Raw genomic sequence first — 15,949 nt, 5'->3', positions numbered from 1 at the left:
CGAAACTCGTTGAAACCCTCGGATCACCCATGTTGGCTAAAGTATTGCGCCCGTAACACCAAACATACGACCTGCTCAACACATGCACAATGAATCTAGAATCTGCTCCATTTGCTCTGCATCCTGATCCGCTCACCATACGTAAAAAAGAAAAAGGGCACAGGAATCAATGCAACCGCAAAGAATCCGAAGATACTCGTGCCCCAAGGAATGCCGACATTGTTGTACAAGGGAGTAACGATAAGAGGAAACCTATTCCCCTTTGGGTCAGTACTCACTGCGAACAGCTTTCAGGGTCGCTAGGACTTACGCTCCAGCAAAACAGGACCGCAAAAATGCTGTGACATAATCAGCTTCTGGCACGCATACCGGATCCTCAACGACCTACTATTAGCGGCGATAGCACTCGCAGCATACCGCTGAAACGTGTCGACAAGGTAATTGAGCGCTGCTTGAAAGATAGTGAAAAACCCGAGACCGCTCATGGTCAAGCCGATCACAGGTGCGATCCAAGGAAATCTAGAAACACCTCATTAGCCCCCACAACACTCAACAGAAGGCTGTAACACTTACTTCGGGTCCGCTGTCCATCCTGTAACGAATAAGCCTGCCTCAACGTCAGCATCACAACTGCATCACACGTTCGAAATATCAGGTAGCAACTCACCAGCACTGAAAAGAAACGAACCGAACATCATAGGAGGCAGGCGCAGTTCAGGCGCTACCTTGCCCCCAGCCTTGCGGTTATAAACAAGCTGGTTGTACACGTTGATGCCCGCACCACTGACCGCTCCAACCAGAATACCTAGGAAAGGCAATTCTGATGGAAAAGGTTTCCAGTGACGATGACCTTCGAAAATAAGAGGAATGGCACCTTGAACTCCTTGTAAGTACTCTATTGAACCGGGCAAAATGTGAGACTCTTACCAAGCTGCATGTACAAAATACCATAACAAAAACTCGCATATAACGCCACAAGCGCGCATATTGGTGTCGCTAAGAGTTGAAAGGGTCGGACCAAGAACTGCCACTTATTAGCATTTTGCATAATAGGAAAGCGAAGTGTGAATAACTCACCTTGCGAGCCAACTCGCCAATCGAGACATCCCATTCCTCGAATTTGGCATGAAGTGCCCAGTTTCCACTCTGATGGCGCAACCGACGAGCCTTGTACACCAAGAGACGCGGCGGATAGGACTCATCGAGAAAAATGATGTCCAGCACCAGGACGAACAACTGGATGATCCCAGTGAGATACTCGGTCCATCTCCAGCGGAGGTTGGGCTGCACGACCAGCGCGGCGCCCACGATTGGCCCAAAGACCGGCCCAATTACCACAGCCATGGCATACGATGCAATAGCTATACCTCTCTGTGACGATGGGAACAAATCACCTAGTACACCACCAGTGTTCGTGACCGGTGCGGACGCAAAGAACCCAGCGAAGAAGCGTGTAATCATGACAGTCTGGAGATCCTTCGCCGCACCAGTCGCAAATGAAAAACACGCCGCAATAAACATTGGCGGCAGCACGGCGTTCTTGCGCCCGTAGACTTCGGACAGTGGCGCCCAAAGGAGCGGTCCTATCCCAAACGCAAATAGAAACAACGTCGTTCCCAACGTAGCCGTCTGCATACCGACGTGGAACTCCTCCGCTACCTGTCTCGTCCCCGGACTATACGCGGAACTCGCCCAGGTGGCCGTCATGGTGGTGAAGCCATAAAGCGCCGTCGTCAAGACTTTCTTCTTCATAGTCCAATTCAGCGGTCTATACGGATCGTCCGGGCCGTCAAAGTCGACGAGGTCATCGACAGTCGTTTTCTGATGTGCCAGAGGATGACTGAAGTCCCCGATGGGAGGCCGCGTGCGTATCCTCGACAAGACTGTCTCGCGCCGGCTCATTGTTCGATTGAGTTGCAAGTCGCGACCTGTGGCGCGTGAGGAACTCCTTGTTGGCCGGCTCGGTCTCTCTTTCTCCATATCTGGTGATGTTCTGACATTCTCGAGATCGCCGTATTCTGGATTGGTGGTTGTGCGAGTTAGATCTAGGTCCTCCGAAGAGAGAGTCTCCGTTGGGGACACTGTCTGGTCGTGAGACGTCGCATGGTCTCTTGCGTAAATGTCTGCCATGTTGCATACAAGTGTTCAGTGATGGTCGTCAGGTGGGTTTGCCATTGACATTTTGCGGAGGTGGAGTTCTGCTGTTTTATTATGTACGAAGTGCTGAAAGGCAACGTCCGATATCGCCAACGTCATGGTGTCGTCGGCGTGAAAACAACGCCCGGAGTTTTGGCTGAGGGAAAAGAAATAAGCCTGTCTGACTCCAATGGCTTCCCAGCGGCCCCGCGGCGAATCGTGGTGACCGGCCGAAATAGCTTCTGCCAGACGCATTCTCGGCCCAGTGTTAATGCCGGGTCTGTGATCCGTCTTTGCCGCCTCACCCGGCTGGTGACAAGTAGATCAAGGGCCCGGCTGTTCTATCAAACGCATGATTTGTCCAGCCTGTTTGGGCCCTTTCCAGGGGCTTTGCGGGATTTAAAAAGCTTGAATTCTTCCCCAGGCCTCATTAGGTCCAAGCAGCCGTGCGATGACTGCGCCTACTTTGAGATAACACGCTTTGAGCATACCACCACCGATCATCGGACCTCAAATATAGCATACTCTTTTGATAATGACTCCTTCACAGGTCGGAAGATCGCTTTCCAATCCTGGATGTGAACAAGCTGATTCGTCGAGAAATATTCAGACAAGGTCCGTAACCTCTTTTGTCATTTTGGTCAGGACTTGCGGGCGTATCACGGACAAGAAAGGCTGTTGATGGAAGCGACAATAATGCTCAGGGAGTCAAAGAAAAGCTGGCCGCGAGCCGTTGCGCAGCCTGTTTCAACTCTTCCGGCGTATCACATGCCGCAAAGACGAAGCGATCCTGTCTCACTATCACGAATCTCTTGCCTTTGATCTCTTTTTGTAGTCGCGCCTCATCATATCCGATCGGACGTGGTCGATTTCCACACAAGACTGGGTCCGCAGCGAACTCGTCGCCCGTCGCGAGTCGAGCAATGGTCCATTTTGACATACTGACAGATCCAGGAGACGCTTTGATCGACTGGACGAGGATGGTGGCTTCTTCGCGTCGTATGAGGTTTGATGAAGTTTCATCCATGCCATCTAAAGCGCTCATCAGCCGATCGAGGTTGGCCACATCTTCTGGCAGAATGAGAAGCTGAAAAAGACCTGTCTTGTCCGGGGAGAATATCAGGTCATCTGTGAAACACGTCTTCTCGGTGCTGAAGTTGTACGCATACACTTGGGGTAGGAGCACGCCGCCTTCCATCTCCGGAATGAACGGAAGGCCTTCACTGTGCCGATACCTTGTCATGCCCTCTGCTCGAGCTCCAAGTTCGATTTGTTTGCGGCAGCTGGGGATCAGCTGGATTGCCCACATGTACCATTCTCGGATGAACACCTTGACAGGATCCGACTCGGTCACATATTCGCCGTTGCGGATGGTAGCGGCCAGTGATCTCTCGAGTTGTTGTCGGCGTTCCGTATACCAAGCTGTCAGGACCTGCTCATGATCTGCCCCAGGTTGACGATGGAGAAATGCTAGTCTCCATGCCAGGGCTGATGCGTCTCGGAAGCCGGAAGCGATTCCTTGGCCACCTGTCAAGGTAAATCAGCGTCCAGTCCACCTGATTAGCGATGTCCTGCACTCACCAAAAGGAGGGAAGACGTGGGCAGCGTCACCAGCCAGGATGACTCTACCTAACGACCATTTGTTGCAGCTCCTTGCTACAAACGAGAATGGACGAGATCGCAAGGTCTTGATGCAATCCAAGGGAAATTGTACTGGTTGCGACAAACCGTATCGACGCCCAGGATGGGCGATATATGGATGAATGATCTTGCTCGTCTCCGCTTGGCTGGCCATCCGGTTTCCATCTTCCCCCTTGCGAACCACGAACTCGAACCTCCATAATTGATCCGAAGGCAAGCCAAAACGTCCACAAACCGAAGGTCTTTCTGGATTGCATAGAAAGCGGAAAAATGTGGGAAAGAACAAGTCGTATACCTCTTGCGGTGTATATCCCAGACGCCACAGCGGAAAGTCCGGGTGACTTTTCTCATTCGGTATCGTTATCTGCCAGTTCAATGCCACCCAGGTCTCCTCATAACTGGACCTGATCACTTGTCAGCAGAGCGACCTGTGAAAGTGCGAAAATGACTCACTGCTCGGATTTCTCCATGATGATGCCCTTCGGTTCCAAATACTTCTTGCGAACATAGCCGGTCTTTCCATCTGCTCCTACCAGAAACCGGCTCTTGACCGTATGGGTAACCGCATTTGCATCGGTATACTCGACATATACGTGCTGAGAATCCTCGTTGACACCCGTCACTATCGATTCTGTCCGGAAGTCGCAAAAGGAAGTTTTTTCAATCTGGTCTCGGATAGCTTTCTCCATGGCCGGCTGTTTATGACAGATGAAACCAACATGGCCTGTGCCGCCTTCTGTCGTGCTGTAATCCATGGACAACAGTGGCCTTTTTCTGGAGTCACTTCCATCACCAGTGACAAAGTTGAACTTTTCCATGCCTGCTCCGTCAGCACGATATAATCACAGGCGCAATGAGCAGCTTACAAGAGCCAATCTCAGTGTATATTCGATCGTAAACACCTATGGATTGTAGTACGCGGATGCCATCTTCGTCCAGCGCAATTCCTCTGGGATCGGTGGTAATTTCCTTCTCCCTCTCCAAGACGATGTTGGGCACTTTCATGGCACCAAGAAGTGCTGAAAGCACGGCACCTGTCGGGCCGCCTCCGCAGATAATGACAGCAGTCTCCTCAGTGGGAGTTTGATTTGCTTGAGACATCATGGTAGTGTTCAGAGGATGATGCTAAGGTCGACGCCGGTAGTCACCCAAGTTGGGATGATAAAGAGTCGTCTAGATACCCTGCCATATACCCCCAGTGTGCGGTTCCGGCGCCCCTTTTCCGTGGCTCAGAAGTAGCAGTGCCGACCTGACGGGACGCAGACTCATCCAGTCAATACTAGTAGTACTCGAAAAGCTGGGGTTGTTTCTGGGGAAGGGAGAGTGGAGGGCAATGCATGTGGGACGCTTCGTGGCTTAATACTTTCCTGCGGGACACAGGCTCCGTTTAAGCACCGTTTCGCGGGACCTGTCCCACATGAGGTTGCGCTTATCGCTTCTGCTGGCCAATTTGCTCTTTGGGCAAGAGCTGCCTCACCAATGTGGACGCCGAGTGGTACATTGGTAATGGTTCGGAGCAATTCCAAACACTAAGTGCGACTGCAACAGTCTTATCTTAGTGACGGCGATTATGTTAAGGAGGATCTCTGCTGCTCAGACTCGTTAATCAGTCGATTAGATCCGGGGTTTAGCATATTGCTACAGTAGTTAAGCCTGTCTCAACTTCCCCGGTTTCCATTTCCACTTCTTCACCCCCGCAACTTTCATTTCCAACTTTTCACCCTCCTCGGTTTCGTTGACTATCCTGCACAATTGTGATTTCGGATAAAAGCCAAATGGAAAAGTCAGGAGTCGGATGGCGCAACGCCAGCGATAATTTAAGCTTAGGACATTGATGGCAGCAAGCAGTGATGATGCCGTGGGCAGTCGACGGAGGAGAACACTGCGCCAGTGCATGACATGCGGGCGTACATTCTTCAAAGCCGACCATCTCGAGAGACATATCAGGTCTCATACGAAGGAGAAACCCTTCAGATGTGTCAAGTGCGGAAAGAGATATGGTCGTCAGTAAGCTCATCCGCTGTCAACGTCCATCAATGTTGAGTTGTGCTAATATGACCCGAGTGACACATTGCTACGACATGAGAGAGATCATCCAGAGAATGTCTCAGACGCGGAGACCTCCTGCTCACAACTATTCAGTACCACCATAGTGACCCCAACAAGCGACAAGGTCACGGAAGCCTCTGGTGTTGAACATGTTACTGTTGATATCTCAGCCACAGGGCATAATTCTACATCCAAACAGACCGAGGATTTAATCGTCAACTTCGGCACGGTCGCTTCAATGGACATGACTTCTCTGGAATACAATAGCGATAGGCCAGGCTTCCGACCTATTCAGCCGCAACCCAACGTCTCCAATGGGGAATATCCCAGCTACAACGCCAACCAAGTCGATGGCAGCTTTGACCTCGGATTGGATGCTATGGACTTCGAAGCTCAATTTCCATCCTGGATGGTTGACATTGACCTTAATGCTGGAAATCTCGATACGCCGCTGGTTATGACCATGGCTGAACTGAGACCTGGCTGGCTGGACAGCCCATTAGCTTCGCATGGCGTTTCTACCTACAAGCCAAGTCAGAATATGCAACGCCTCTGGTTTACCGCCCCTGATGAGTCTCACGAAGAATTTCCACCTTCAGGCCCAGCGACACCTCTCACAACCCAAGCCGATCAAGTCGTAGTTGACGATTCCTATCGGCAGACTCTGCATCAGAGCTTGCAAATCCGATCAATGGACCAAAATCTGTCGTCGGCTCTTCCTTCGACAGACTTTCTGAACCTCTGTGTCAGGTCATATTTTGCACGCTTTCACCCTGTCTTCCCAGTGGTGCATGCTCCAACCTTTCGTCCATCCAAGGCCAACTCGATGGTGCTTTTGTCCATATGCTCGGTTGGCAGTCTTTTTACGGGGTCGAGCCATGCCATTCGGCAAGGCGTCCAAATTTTTGAGCGGTTGCATAAGGCTGTTCTGGCGAACTGGGACCGCCTGATTGCTCGTGGCAAGGATGAGAAAATCTCGTTGATCCAAACAGCCATCATCGGACAGACTTTCGGTCTGCTCTCTGGGGAACCGAAACATCTAGCTATCGTTGACGCTTTCAACGGGACATTGATATCATGGGCGCGACGACTGTCAACATTCAAGACGAGGAAGTTGAAAGGACTGAGTCTGGATCTCCTTCCAACAGACCTGGAGAAATGCTGGCGTGAATGGGCAAAGAACGAAGAGCTCATCAGGATCGCGCTTGCAGTGCATATTCATGACGCTGAACTTGCGAGCATCTTCCACCATGAGCCCTTCCTCCGTCACAACTCTCGACAACTTCCTGTGGCCGCTTCACATGAAATGTTTTCGGCTGCACGACCGGACGAATGGCGTCAGGCGTATCTGAACGATCCTAGCAATTTCGAAAGTGAGGAAATGACTCCTGCGTCAATTGACGCACACATTGACTTCGACATTTCATCGACACCGAGAAATAGCTGCTTTACAGCATACACCATCCTGGAAGGTATCTGCGTGAATATCGTTGAGTGCAGGATAGATGGTCGTTCATCTTTGGCAACAATTGAGGAGATATCCGAACTCCTGACAACATTCTATGGCCATTTCATGCAGGCGACAGCCTCTTTGACCGCCGATCATATGGATATGACCATTCTGTGGCACCTGGCCTATATTTCTATCAGTGCCGATTTCGATCTACTCGAGAGGGCGATCGGCCGTGAGGGATCCGACTTGTCACCTGAGGACCAGTTGGCCGTCAGGAATTGGGCCAACTCGGACCAAGCTAAGCGATGTGTCATACATGGATCACTCGTCCAGAAGAAACTCGAGAACCTGCCTCTCGGTTCTGAACCCGCTATTCATGTCCCGAGGGCAATGTTCCGAGCGGGCATTGCGTGGTTCTGTTACACCCGCTTCGGCATCGAGACGGGTGTCAACAAGGCACTTGCCGCCGAAAATCTTGAATTTCCCGAGTTCAAGCTCCTTGGGGTTAATCCTGCCTTGTTGTTGTTTCAGGCAAATGGGTACAAACATGGAAGACCCACAGCTGCGGAGGTGAACGCGGCTCTTTGCGGACTGACAGACCTGTTGAGACGTATTGGTCACTGGGAGATTGCACGAAGGTTTGCTGCTATCCTCGGAGCACTCTTGCACGATGAGGCGGGTTGAAAGACCACAATTTCGCGTTTTCAAGCAAAGATGTTGTCCTCATGCCTCTTAAATCGCTGGAGAACATGATCTGGGTTGAGGACATCCTCGCCCATGCGCCATTGGAGCCTGTACCAAGATGTGCAGCGGCACCTTTGCAGCAGAGTCATGCGCATGTGGACCACCTCCGACCTCGTCAGATAAGTCTCGATTCGACGGCGCCCGTCTGGTCCGGCCCGTCTTCTTTGACTTCCTGAACATAGTTGTCGCTTCCATGAAGCCTTCTCGCTGGCAGTGAAAAACGCAAGACCCGACCAGAATGACAAGGGAGGTCACGGACCTCGTCTGAATATTTTTCGACCAATCAGGGTCTTCGCATCCATATTTGGAGAGCGTTCTTCGCTGGTAATTTACATCCAGAATGCAGCCTTGACGGTAACCACACCACATCACCAAGCGGGCCACTGCTGCACACCATGACAAAAGATCAGCCATCAACAGCGGCGTCAGCATCGCGAATGGTCCGGGAATCCCTGCGACAATATATTCACTTGTGCTATAGTTGCTGTTGGATTTCATACCTACAGATGCAAAGAATGCGATAACGTGGTGACACCCCTGATTAGAGGTGCAAAAATGACTTCATGGCCTGTCAGATTCTTCTAAGGCCAGCCGGCAAGTTGCGACGCTGTTTTATATCCGATCGTTGACCGTGCATCGCCTCAACCTCCTATCACATTCCGGCTGTGGCTTGCCCGTGCTTTTGCTGTGGGTTCAGCTACGCCATAAATGCAATAATGAGCCTCGCCAAATCATAAACATTATTGGTCAGTTGGACAGCAATGTCACTAGGGGTCCCAACAAAGGATCCAATATGCGTCTTATCATCTCAGCCTGGCCGAAACTCCAGTATCCTATCAGCCCCTTGCGACTCTCGTATCTTTCCTGTTCGAGGCACCAAAACCCGTCTTACACATTCAGCTGGGCATTGAAATCGCTGCGCAAGAACGTGGCAGCATCTGAAGTGCAGCCACAAATCTTTACGGACTTCTTCTCCAGTCAGCACTTTTACGTACGCTGATGAGACTGTAAAATCTCACTCTTCAAGCATGCAAAACTGAGAAGCCGGCTTCAAAATGTCTCTACTCGCGCTGCCAGCCGAAATCAGACTTCAGATATGGTCATACATTGTGGGTCCAACTATGGTCTACCCGTGCGAATGCGCAACCAAATCAAAACTATGCCAGGCTCATCGCCCAGGCAGTTGCTGCCAGAACGCATCGATATACAAGCATTGCGACAACAGAGTCCTGAGGGCCAACCTACTGATCTTCAGTGAAGCGCAACCCCTGGTCCGACAAGCCGAGAAGAACAGGGTTTTCATCCTGTGCAACAATCTTTGCTTGGACAATGTCTTCAAGAGCTTGAATGAGCGAGATTGGAAATGGGCTAAACATCTCCGCGTGGACTTGTTTGTCGGTTGGGGACATGATAACCAGGATGAATGGTTTCTGTGCCAAAGCAATAGGTGGGCCAAACGATATGTGACTGGGGCACTAGAGAAGTATAGTCAGGGCAGAGAGGTTCTGGTTTTCCCAGCAGATAAGGTCAAGCAGGATGGTGACGGGAGAATGACGCTGACCGTCGACATTCACCTTTCTTGAGATGCGTCGCTAACTGTGATCGCAACGCGCACGACAAAAACCCAAGGCCGCCAGAGGGACCGCCTCTTGCGCATTCCATGATTGAATCGACTGAATGCTGACAAGGTGGTTGGCGGTGATCGTCCTGTCAAGTCTGAGGATGACACTGGCAGCGAAGGAACGATGCCTCAGCAACGGCGAAGAAAAGACGAAACTTGGAGAAAACTGATGAGGAATCCTCCACGTATTACACTATCATCACGTGCTCTGACGGAAATGCTTTCCGAGTCCGGCCTGAACCTCACGCCCTGAGCGGATCCTCCCATCTACTACTGCAATACTACGCCTACTTCGACCACCGATTCCTGCATCAGGACGCGGGTGTCGTCCGCTCCGAAAGCTTGTGGCCGTTTCTCGCGATGTCCGCGAGCACCTCGGTCCATCAGCGGACACCGTGACATCGCCGCTCCTTCCAACATCGAGCTTCTTGTTCCTATCTAGACTATAGATGGTGAAACCAGTGGGACACTCAGCGAAGGTACCAGTGTCTTTTGACAGTTGCTCCCGGCCTGTTGGTGGCCTGAACAGGCGCCTATGATCCCTGATGATGGCATCACTCTCCCTGCATCTGAGAAGGTCGCCCAATTGATCGGGTAAGCTACAACTCACGGATCAGAAGCATGACCGGCGCAAGCAGCAAGTCTCCTCTGGCGTCAGATCTTCGCAAAGCGACACTTCCGCCTGACCATGTCATCTCTCCAGTGGGAATGTTACATCTGCAATCACCTCAAAAGTCTGTCCTAGCTTGGTGAATCTGAACCCGGCCGCATCGCAGACACAACGCTTAATAATGGATACATCTCTCATCACGCAGTCCTACAGGAGGGAACTATACCAACTTGAATCATGCCATCCCCGAACCCAACCTACCCTGACATTCTCACCGAACGTCTCATTCTCCGCCTCTTCAATCCCTCCCTCTCGTCAGACTACGACAAAATCCTACAAATCTACAACTCGCCCTACACACGCGCCACCACTCGGCGACGCCGGCATCCGCACGCCCGAAGACGTTGATCGACGTTGTTCTCGAAAACCACTTACTAGTACTTCCACCGACCCCTCAGGAGGCATCGTCCTGCCAACACACCCCTATCATCTCGTCTACTTGCGCTCCAACAACAGACATGTCGGAAGTACGTCAATCTCACATCGCCCCGAATTCCCGTCCCCAGACATAGGTTATACGACTCTAGAGGAATATGCCAACCAAGGATACGCCACTGAAGCGGCTGGAGCAGCGCTGAAGTGGTGGACCGAGGAGATGAAAGTCGCGAATATATGGGCCGGAGCTCTCATCACCAACAAGTCCAGTCAGAGAGTCGCGCGGAAGATTGGCCTGGTCGATGGTGGAAAGATTACGGTTCTGATGCCCGGTGATCTCACCATCACTGCATTGGTCTTTGTACAGCTGCATATGCAGACCGCTTGTCCGGGTCTGGATGGTATGGTCTTGGACGTCAGGGGCAAGGCGGATATGTCTTCAACTTAAGATCTCATTCACAGATACTGATAGAGGTATCTATATGCTCATCTTCAAGAACAACCAGCACTCCAATCCCGATTGTAGCTTTCCCCTTGACTTACTCTCAACAACAGGCCGGCCTAGCCCACCCGTCTCTTCCACCCCAAATCCATCACACATGAAATTGCGCTTTATACCTCGTCTCCAACGCCGCCTTAAGCGCATCGCAAGTCGACTTCGCATCTCCAAACAACATCCTCGTCCCAGGCATATAAAACATCGGATTCGGAACATCAGCTAGAAGCACACACCAAATTAGCACACAGCCACCTTCACAACATCATCAGACTCACCATAACCGCTACTCATCCCCCTCTTCATAACAACAACACCTTTACTCTTCCAAGCATGAAGCACAGGCATACCAGCGATCGGACTCCCTGGCTCCAAAGCAATCGGATTGACCGTATCATTCGCGCCAATCACCAGCGTGAGGTCTGTCTCGGGGAAATCGTCATTGATCTCGTCCATCTCGAGCACAATGTCGTACGGCACCGATGCCTCAGCCAGCAACACGTTACACTGACCCGGCATGCGTCCTGCGACCGGATGAATCGCAAACCGCACGTTGACGCCTTTACTCCGCAAAAGCGCCGTGATTTCGGCAATGGCGTATTGAGCTTTGGCTACGGCCATACCGTATCCGACGACCTAATTCCAAATTAGTTGACGAACACGTCCCCATACCCATGAGCCAGGACAGTCAAGGAGGCAGGTAGACGTACAATTATAACACTCTCAGCGCCAGCAAGCGCCTCAACCGTTTCTTCCACGCTCGTTTTGACAATTTGACCTTTAACCTCCTGACCGGTGTTTTGTGCGATGGGCGCGATACCGCCGAAAAGCACATTCGTTAAGGATCGATTCATCGCGACGCACTACACCGAAGGTTGGTTATGTTTCTTGCGACGAGGGAAGATGACAAGACAGACCATGATGTACGACAAAATCGAACCGCTGACGCCGATCAACGATCCCACAGTCACTAATAGCGAGTTATCAAGCATCAGACCCTCCGCGACGAGGGCGAAACCCGAATATGCATTCAGCACGGTAATCACCACGGCTATTCGGAGCAAATGTCAGTCACTCCATCAACAGCACATTCGCAACAAGTTTCAAAGGGTCAACATACGCATATCGGCACCACCAATCGCAGCGGTCGTCGTGTACCCCTGGACGAAACTGAGCGCTGTGTTTGCCGTCAAGCACGCAGCAGCAACGACAGGCGCACCAGGCGCCATGGTCACAAACGCGCCCATGGTCCCGGCATTAGCAGCGAGCAGGGAACTATTGATCAAATGGCGTCCTGGCAGGACTGTTGGACGCGAGGACATTCTGCCCGCAAGCTTCATAAATGCGACGATCGATCCGGTGAATGTGATGCCACCTGCAACGTTGCCATTAGTATACGGCATCCGGCTCTGTACGTGCGCAGGAGACTGAACTCACCAATAAGAACACCCAAATAAGCTGTGACCATATGCAGCGTATTGATGTCCGAGACATGTGCCATAACGCTGCCAATACTGGTAAGCACAGCTGCTAGACCGACGACCGAGTGCAGAGCCGCGACAGTCTGTGGGAGTTCTGTTGGTGTGATGCGTCTGCCTATCAGGGCGCCTGTGGGTGCGCGTTAGAGACAAGCACTCCTCTTACATACAAAATGCGCAACAAGCTTGCGACGTAGACTCAACATACCAACAAGACCACCGATCGCGGCAATTCCTCCAAACTGCGCGAGCACTTCCGGCGAAAAGCCCACCGCGGCAAGAGACGTCAGGATACCCGACATGACACCTAGGATGCCCATAAGATTCCCTGTGCGGGCAGTGGCCTGCGATGCAAGGCCGGAGAGTGAACCTGGATACCCCCATCATCAGCAAGCTCGTTTAAATTTGACCGGAGGGACAACTCACCGATACAAAGCAGGCTACTTACTAGATAGCCCGCCTGGACCAACCCAGCCATACCCGTACTGGCCGCAGCAATAAGCCCACCACCAAAAAGCACACCAGGAACGGCATACAGCCAGGGATACTCGGGCGGGTCGGTCGGCCGTTTGAACATGTCGAGCATACGTTTTGTGATGACAAAGCCACCTGAGACATTGACAAAGGCCAACAACACGGACAGCGCACCAAGCACCTGAGGCACGGTTTCAGGCAGGTAACCGCCTCCCATGATGAAGAAGCCGCCAACACCGACGATGCCGGAGATGGCGTTCGTAACGCTCATCAAAGGTGAATGCAGCGCCGGGATGACGCCCCAAACGGATCGGTAGCCAATCAACCCGGCAAGCCCGGCAGTGAACATATTGCCCATGAACAGCGGGCTGGTGAGCTTGCCCAGCGCCAATGCCGCGCCCATGGCTCCCGTAACCGTCGCCACCTCTCTAGTCTGTTTCTGCCAGGGCGTCATTTGCACGGGTTTTGCGTGGTCTTCGAGCGGAAGCTGCTGCGTCGGCGTTGGAGGTGGAGCAGGTCGTGGCGCGGGCGGAATGACTTGGCCCTTATGCGTGACGATAGCGCCTCTCGTGACCTCGTCGTCCATGTCGATACCGAATGCGTTCTCTTTGGGCGCCAGCGACAAGAGGAACTTTGTGATGTTGTTCGAGTAAAGACTGGTCGACTGCGTGGGCAGGCGCGATGGAAAATCTGTGTATCCAAGAATGGTAACGTGGTTGTGCACGGTAAGTTTGCCCGGGACAGTGACTTCGCAGTTTCCGCCCCCCTCAGCAGCGAGATCGACGATGACGGAACCAGGTTTCATGGCGCTGACCATCTTTTCGGTGATCAGTTTCGGTGACGGTTTGCCAGGGATTTGCGCCGTTGTGACCACAATGTCGACGTCCATGCATTGATCCATAAACAACTTCATCTCCGCCTCGATGAACTCCTTGGACATTTCCTTGCTGTACCCGCCTGCCGCTGCACCGTCTTCTTGAACCGTGACTTCGAGGAAATCCGCGCCTAGTGACTGGACCTGCTCACGAGCAGCGGAGCGGGTGTCGAAACCGCGAACAATAGCACCGAGACGTCGAGCCGTGGTGATAGCGCTGAGTCCTGCCACGCCTGCTCCGATGACCAGAACTTTGGCTGGAGGTATTTTGCCTGCCGCCGTCACTTGACCCGTCAAGAACCGACCGAATGAGTTGGCCGCTTCCAGGACTGCTTTGTATCCAGCGATATTCGCCATCGAGCTCAGCGCGTCAAATGTCTGGGCGCGCGAAATCCGAGGTATCATGTCCATGGCGAAAGTGGTAACACGACGAGAAGCGAGGGCGTCGACCAATTTCTTGTTCTGCGCCGGTTGGATGAACGAGATCAGGGCCGCGCCTTCGCGGATAGCTGGTACTTCGAATTCGAGATTCGGCGAGCGAACTTTGAGAAGAATATTGCTCTCGGACCAGACGGTCTGGCGATCCACCAAAGTGGCGCCCATGTGCTCGTAGAGTTCATCTGGATATTGGGCCTCGGCGCCAGCGCCGCGCTCAACAAGGATGCGAGAAAAGCCTTTCTTCAAGAGCAGAGGGACGTTTTGAGGTGCGACGGCAACGCGACGCTCACCAGGGTGAGATTCCGCTGGGACACCAATCGTAAGCTCGGGGTAAGGTATTGACTCTTGGGCTTGAAGGTCGGACTTGGCTCTTGACCATATGGTCACTGCCTTTGGTGGACATTGTGTGAGACTCTCGTGTTGAATGGTCAGCGGAACAGTCCCGCGAGGACGCGAAAGATGAACATGTCTCCTGACGCGTTGATCCTGTCGCACACAATTAGATACACTGCTGAGCTTGAGTGCTGGAGTCGAAATTAGTGGACTGTCCCAGAGTCAAGTAGGTACTTTGTACCTTGTTCGAAGTGACCCAGACACCTCTTGCTAGATAGTTTAACCGATAGGTTCCGAGAGCAGGTTGTGACCAAGGCGTGAGCCATTCTGGGCGATTAGGCGTTTCTCACCGACAAACGACAGGACGAGAACCTTGCAAGATCGGAGACGGAGCTGCAGTTAACCGCGAAAACGTGCATGACAAGATCCGACGCCTGAAAAGACAAATTTTCTATGACATTGATGAGGCTGATTTTGTTGCTTGAGCAGATTCAAGGCGGTTGAATTGGCTCGAGATAGAAAGGGACGGATTTGAAAGCGAAAATGGACAGATAACGTGGCAGGCTAAACTCAGGTCACCTGGTCGGAGCTTGAAAGGAAAGCAAACCGCGAGCTCCGAGCTGTATGGAGAAGCCGTACAGACAATGGCCCGAAGAAACCACAATTGCCGAGGAACAGCAATACCCCTGAAGCTTTCACACTGTACCAGAGGTACAACCACCGTTTAGTACCCCTCAACGGTATGGCGCGAGGTTGCAACCCCTCCGTGGGGGTGGAGAAAAGAATGCTACCTGGCTCTTTCGGTGGGGATGGGGACGGCAGTGTGCGGAGGGTGGATGGCGGGGGAACATGACCAGCAATACTAAACACCTGTACCACGTATCTAGGTAGGTATGTGACTGTAAGCTAATCCAAAGGCGCAATCCCATCGTTCTCAGTGATCAACATTGATGGCATAGCGTTGAGTCAAGGGGACTTCACTTGTCCTAGCCAAGTAGGATAAAGTCGTGACAAAAGGCAAGCCAGCGACTGCGACAGCATCAAGTTCTTAAATCCTGGCTTGATTGACCGGCTATTCTATCAAAGTCGGCAATAGGCAAAGGGGAAAGGAAAAGTCGGCCAACAAGGAGAAGTAAATATTTGGGTAATCCCGCTTAAAGGCCATGA

At 52.1% G+C, this 15,949-nt stretch overlaps 5 protein-coding genes across 5 annotated transcripts; 2 read left to right on the top strand and 3 right to left on the bottom strand.

The window, feature by feature from the left end:
* Positions 1-95: 95 nt before the first annotated feature.
* EDD37DRAFT_645941 (MFS transporter) lies at positions 96-2,130 on the bottom strand (the record flags this gene model as incomplete). Its single annotated transcript, XM_062817684.1, has 7 exons — positions 96-252; positions 311-338; positions 389-519; positions 574-607; positions 668-874; positions 928-1,024; positions 1,078-2,130. The coding sequence occupies 7 exons, from the start codon at positions 2,128-2,130 to the stop codon at positions 96-98; spliced, it is 1,707 nt and encodes a 568-aa protein (XP_062676110.1).
* A 353-nt stretch (positions 2,131-2,483) lies between these two features.
* Positions 2,484-5,187, bottom strand: EDD37DRAFT_95697 (monooxygenase). Its single transcript, XM_062820380.1, has 4 exons — positions 4,644-5,187; positions 4,231-4,597; positions 3,718-4,181; positions 2,484-3,663 (listed from the first exon to the last, which is right to left on the bottom strand). The coding sequence occupies exons 1-4, from the start codon at positions 4,879-4,881 to the stop codon at positions 2,837-2,839; spliced, it is 1,896 nt and encodes a 631-aa protein (XP_062676109.1). The 5' UTR covers positions 4,882-5,187; the 3' UTR covers positions 2,484-2,836.
* Positions 5,188-5,386: 199 nt separating this feature from the next.
* On the top strand, positions 5,387-7,987 carry EDD37DRAFT_87644 (early growth response protein). The gene is made up of 2 exons (XM_062820372.1): positions 5,387-5,784; positions 5,842-7,987. The coding sequence occupies exons 1-2, from the start codon at positions 5,612-5,614 to the stop codon at positions 7,961-7,963; spliced, it is 2,295 nt and encodes a 764-aa protein (XP_062676108.1). The 5' UTR covers positions 5,387-5,611; the 3' UTR covers positions 7,964-7,987.
* Positions 7,988-10,021: 2,034 nt separating this feature from the next.
* On the top strand, positions 10,022-11,281 carry EDD37DRAFT_95779 (acyl-CoA N-acyltransferase). The gene has a single exon (XM_062820381.1). The coding sequence runs from the start codon at positions 10,436-10,438 to the stop codon at positions 11,135-11,137; it is 702 nt and encodes a 233-aa protein (XP_062676107.1). The 5' UTR covers positions 10,022-10,435; the 3' UTR covers positions 11,138-11,281.
* A 1-nt stretch (position 11,282) lies between these two features.
* EDD37DRAFT_645936 (NAD(P) transhydrogenase beta subunit-domain-containing protein) lies at positions 11,283-15,108 on the bottom strand (the record flags this gene model as incomplete). Its single annotated transcript, XM_062817683.1, has 9 exons — positions 11,283-11,407; positions 11,464-11,821; positions 11,896-12,048; positions 12,103-12,236; positions 12,306-12,560; positions 12,623-12,793; positions 12,872-13,033; positions 13,090-14,973; positions 15,024-15,108. The coding sequence occupies 9 exons, from the start codon at positions 15,106-15,108 to the stop codon at positions 11,283-11,285; spliced, it is 3,327 nt and encodes a 1,108-aa protein (XP_062676106.1).
* Between the last annotated feature and the right edge of the window lie 841 nt (positions 15,109-15,949).

This window comes from Exophiala viscosa, assembly GCF_022695815.1.
Source record: "Exophiala viscosa unplaced genomic scaffold EDD37scaffold_1, whole genome shotgun sequence".
In the NCBI taxonomy this organism is placed as follows: domain Eukaryota; kingdom Fungi; phylum Ascomycota; class Eurotiomycetes; order Chaetothyriales; family Herpotrichiellaceae; genus Exophiala; species Exophiala viscosa.
Note: the sequence above shows the minus strand (reverse complement) of the source record. Positions and strands in the feature narration are given on the sequence as shown.

Coding starts and splice junctions, on each gene's coding strand:
- EDD37DRAFT_95779 (XM_062820381.1), top strand. CDS start 10,436: ATGGATACATCTCTCATCACGCAGTCCTACAGGAGGGAACTATACCAA.
- EDD37DRAFT_95697 (XM_062820380.1), bottom strand. CDS start 4,881: ATGATGTCTCAAGCAAATCAAACTCCCACTGAGGAGACTGCTGTCATT. Junction 4,598..4,643: donor ATACACTGAGATTGGCTCTT/GTAAGCTGCTCA, acceptor CTGACGGAGCAG/GCATGGAAAAGTTCAACTTT. Junction 4,182..4,230: donor ATCATGGAGAAATCCGAGCA/GTGAGTCATTTT, acceptor ACAAGTGATCAG/GTCCAGTTATGAGGAGACCT.
- EDD37DRAFT_87644 (XM_062820372.1), top strand. CDS start 5,612: ATGGCAGCAAGCAGTGATGATGCCGTGGGCAGTCGACGGAGGAGAACA. Junction 5,785..5,841: donor GGAAAGAGATATGGTCGTCA/GTAAGCTCATCC, acceptor ATATGACCCGAG/TGACACATTGCTACGACATG.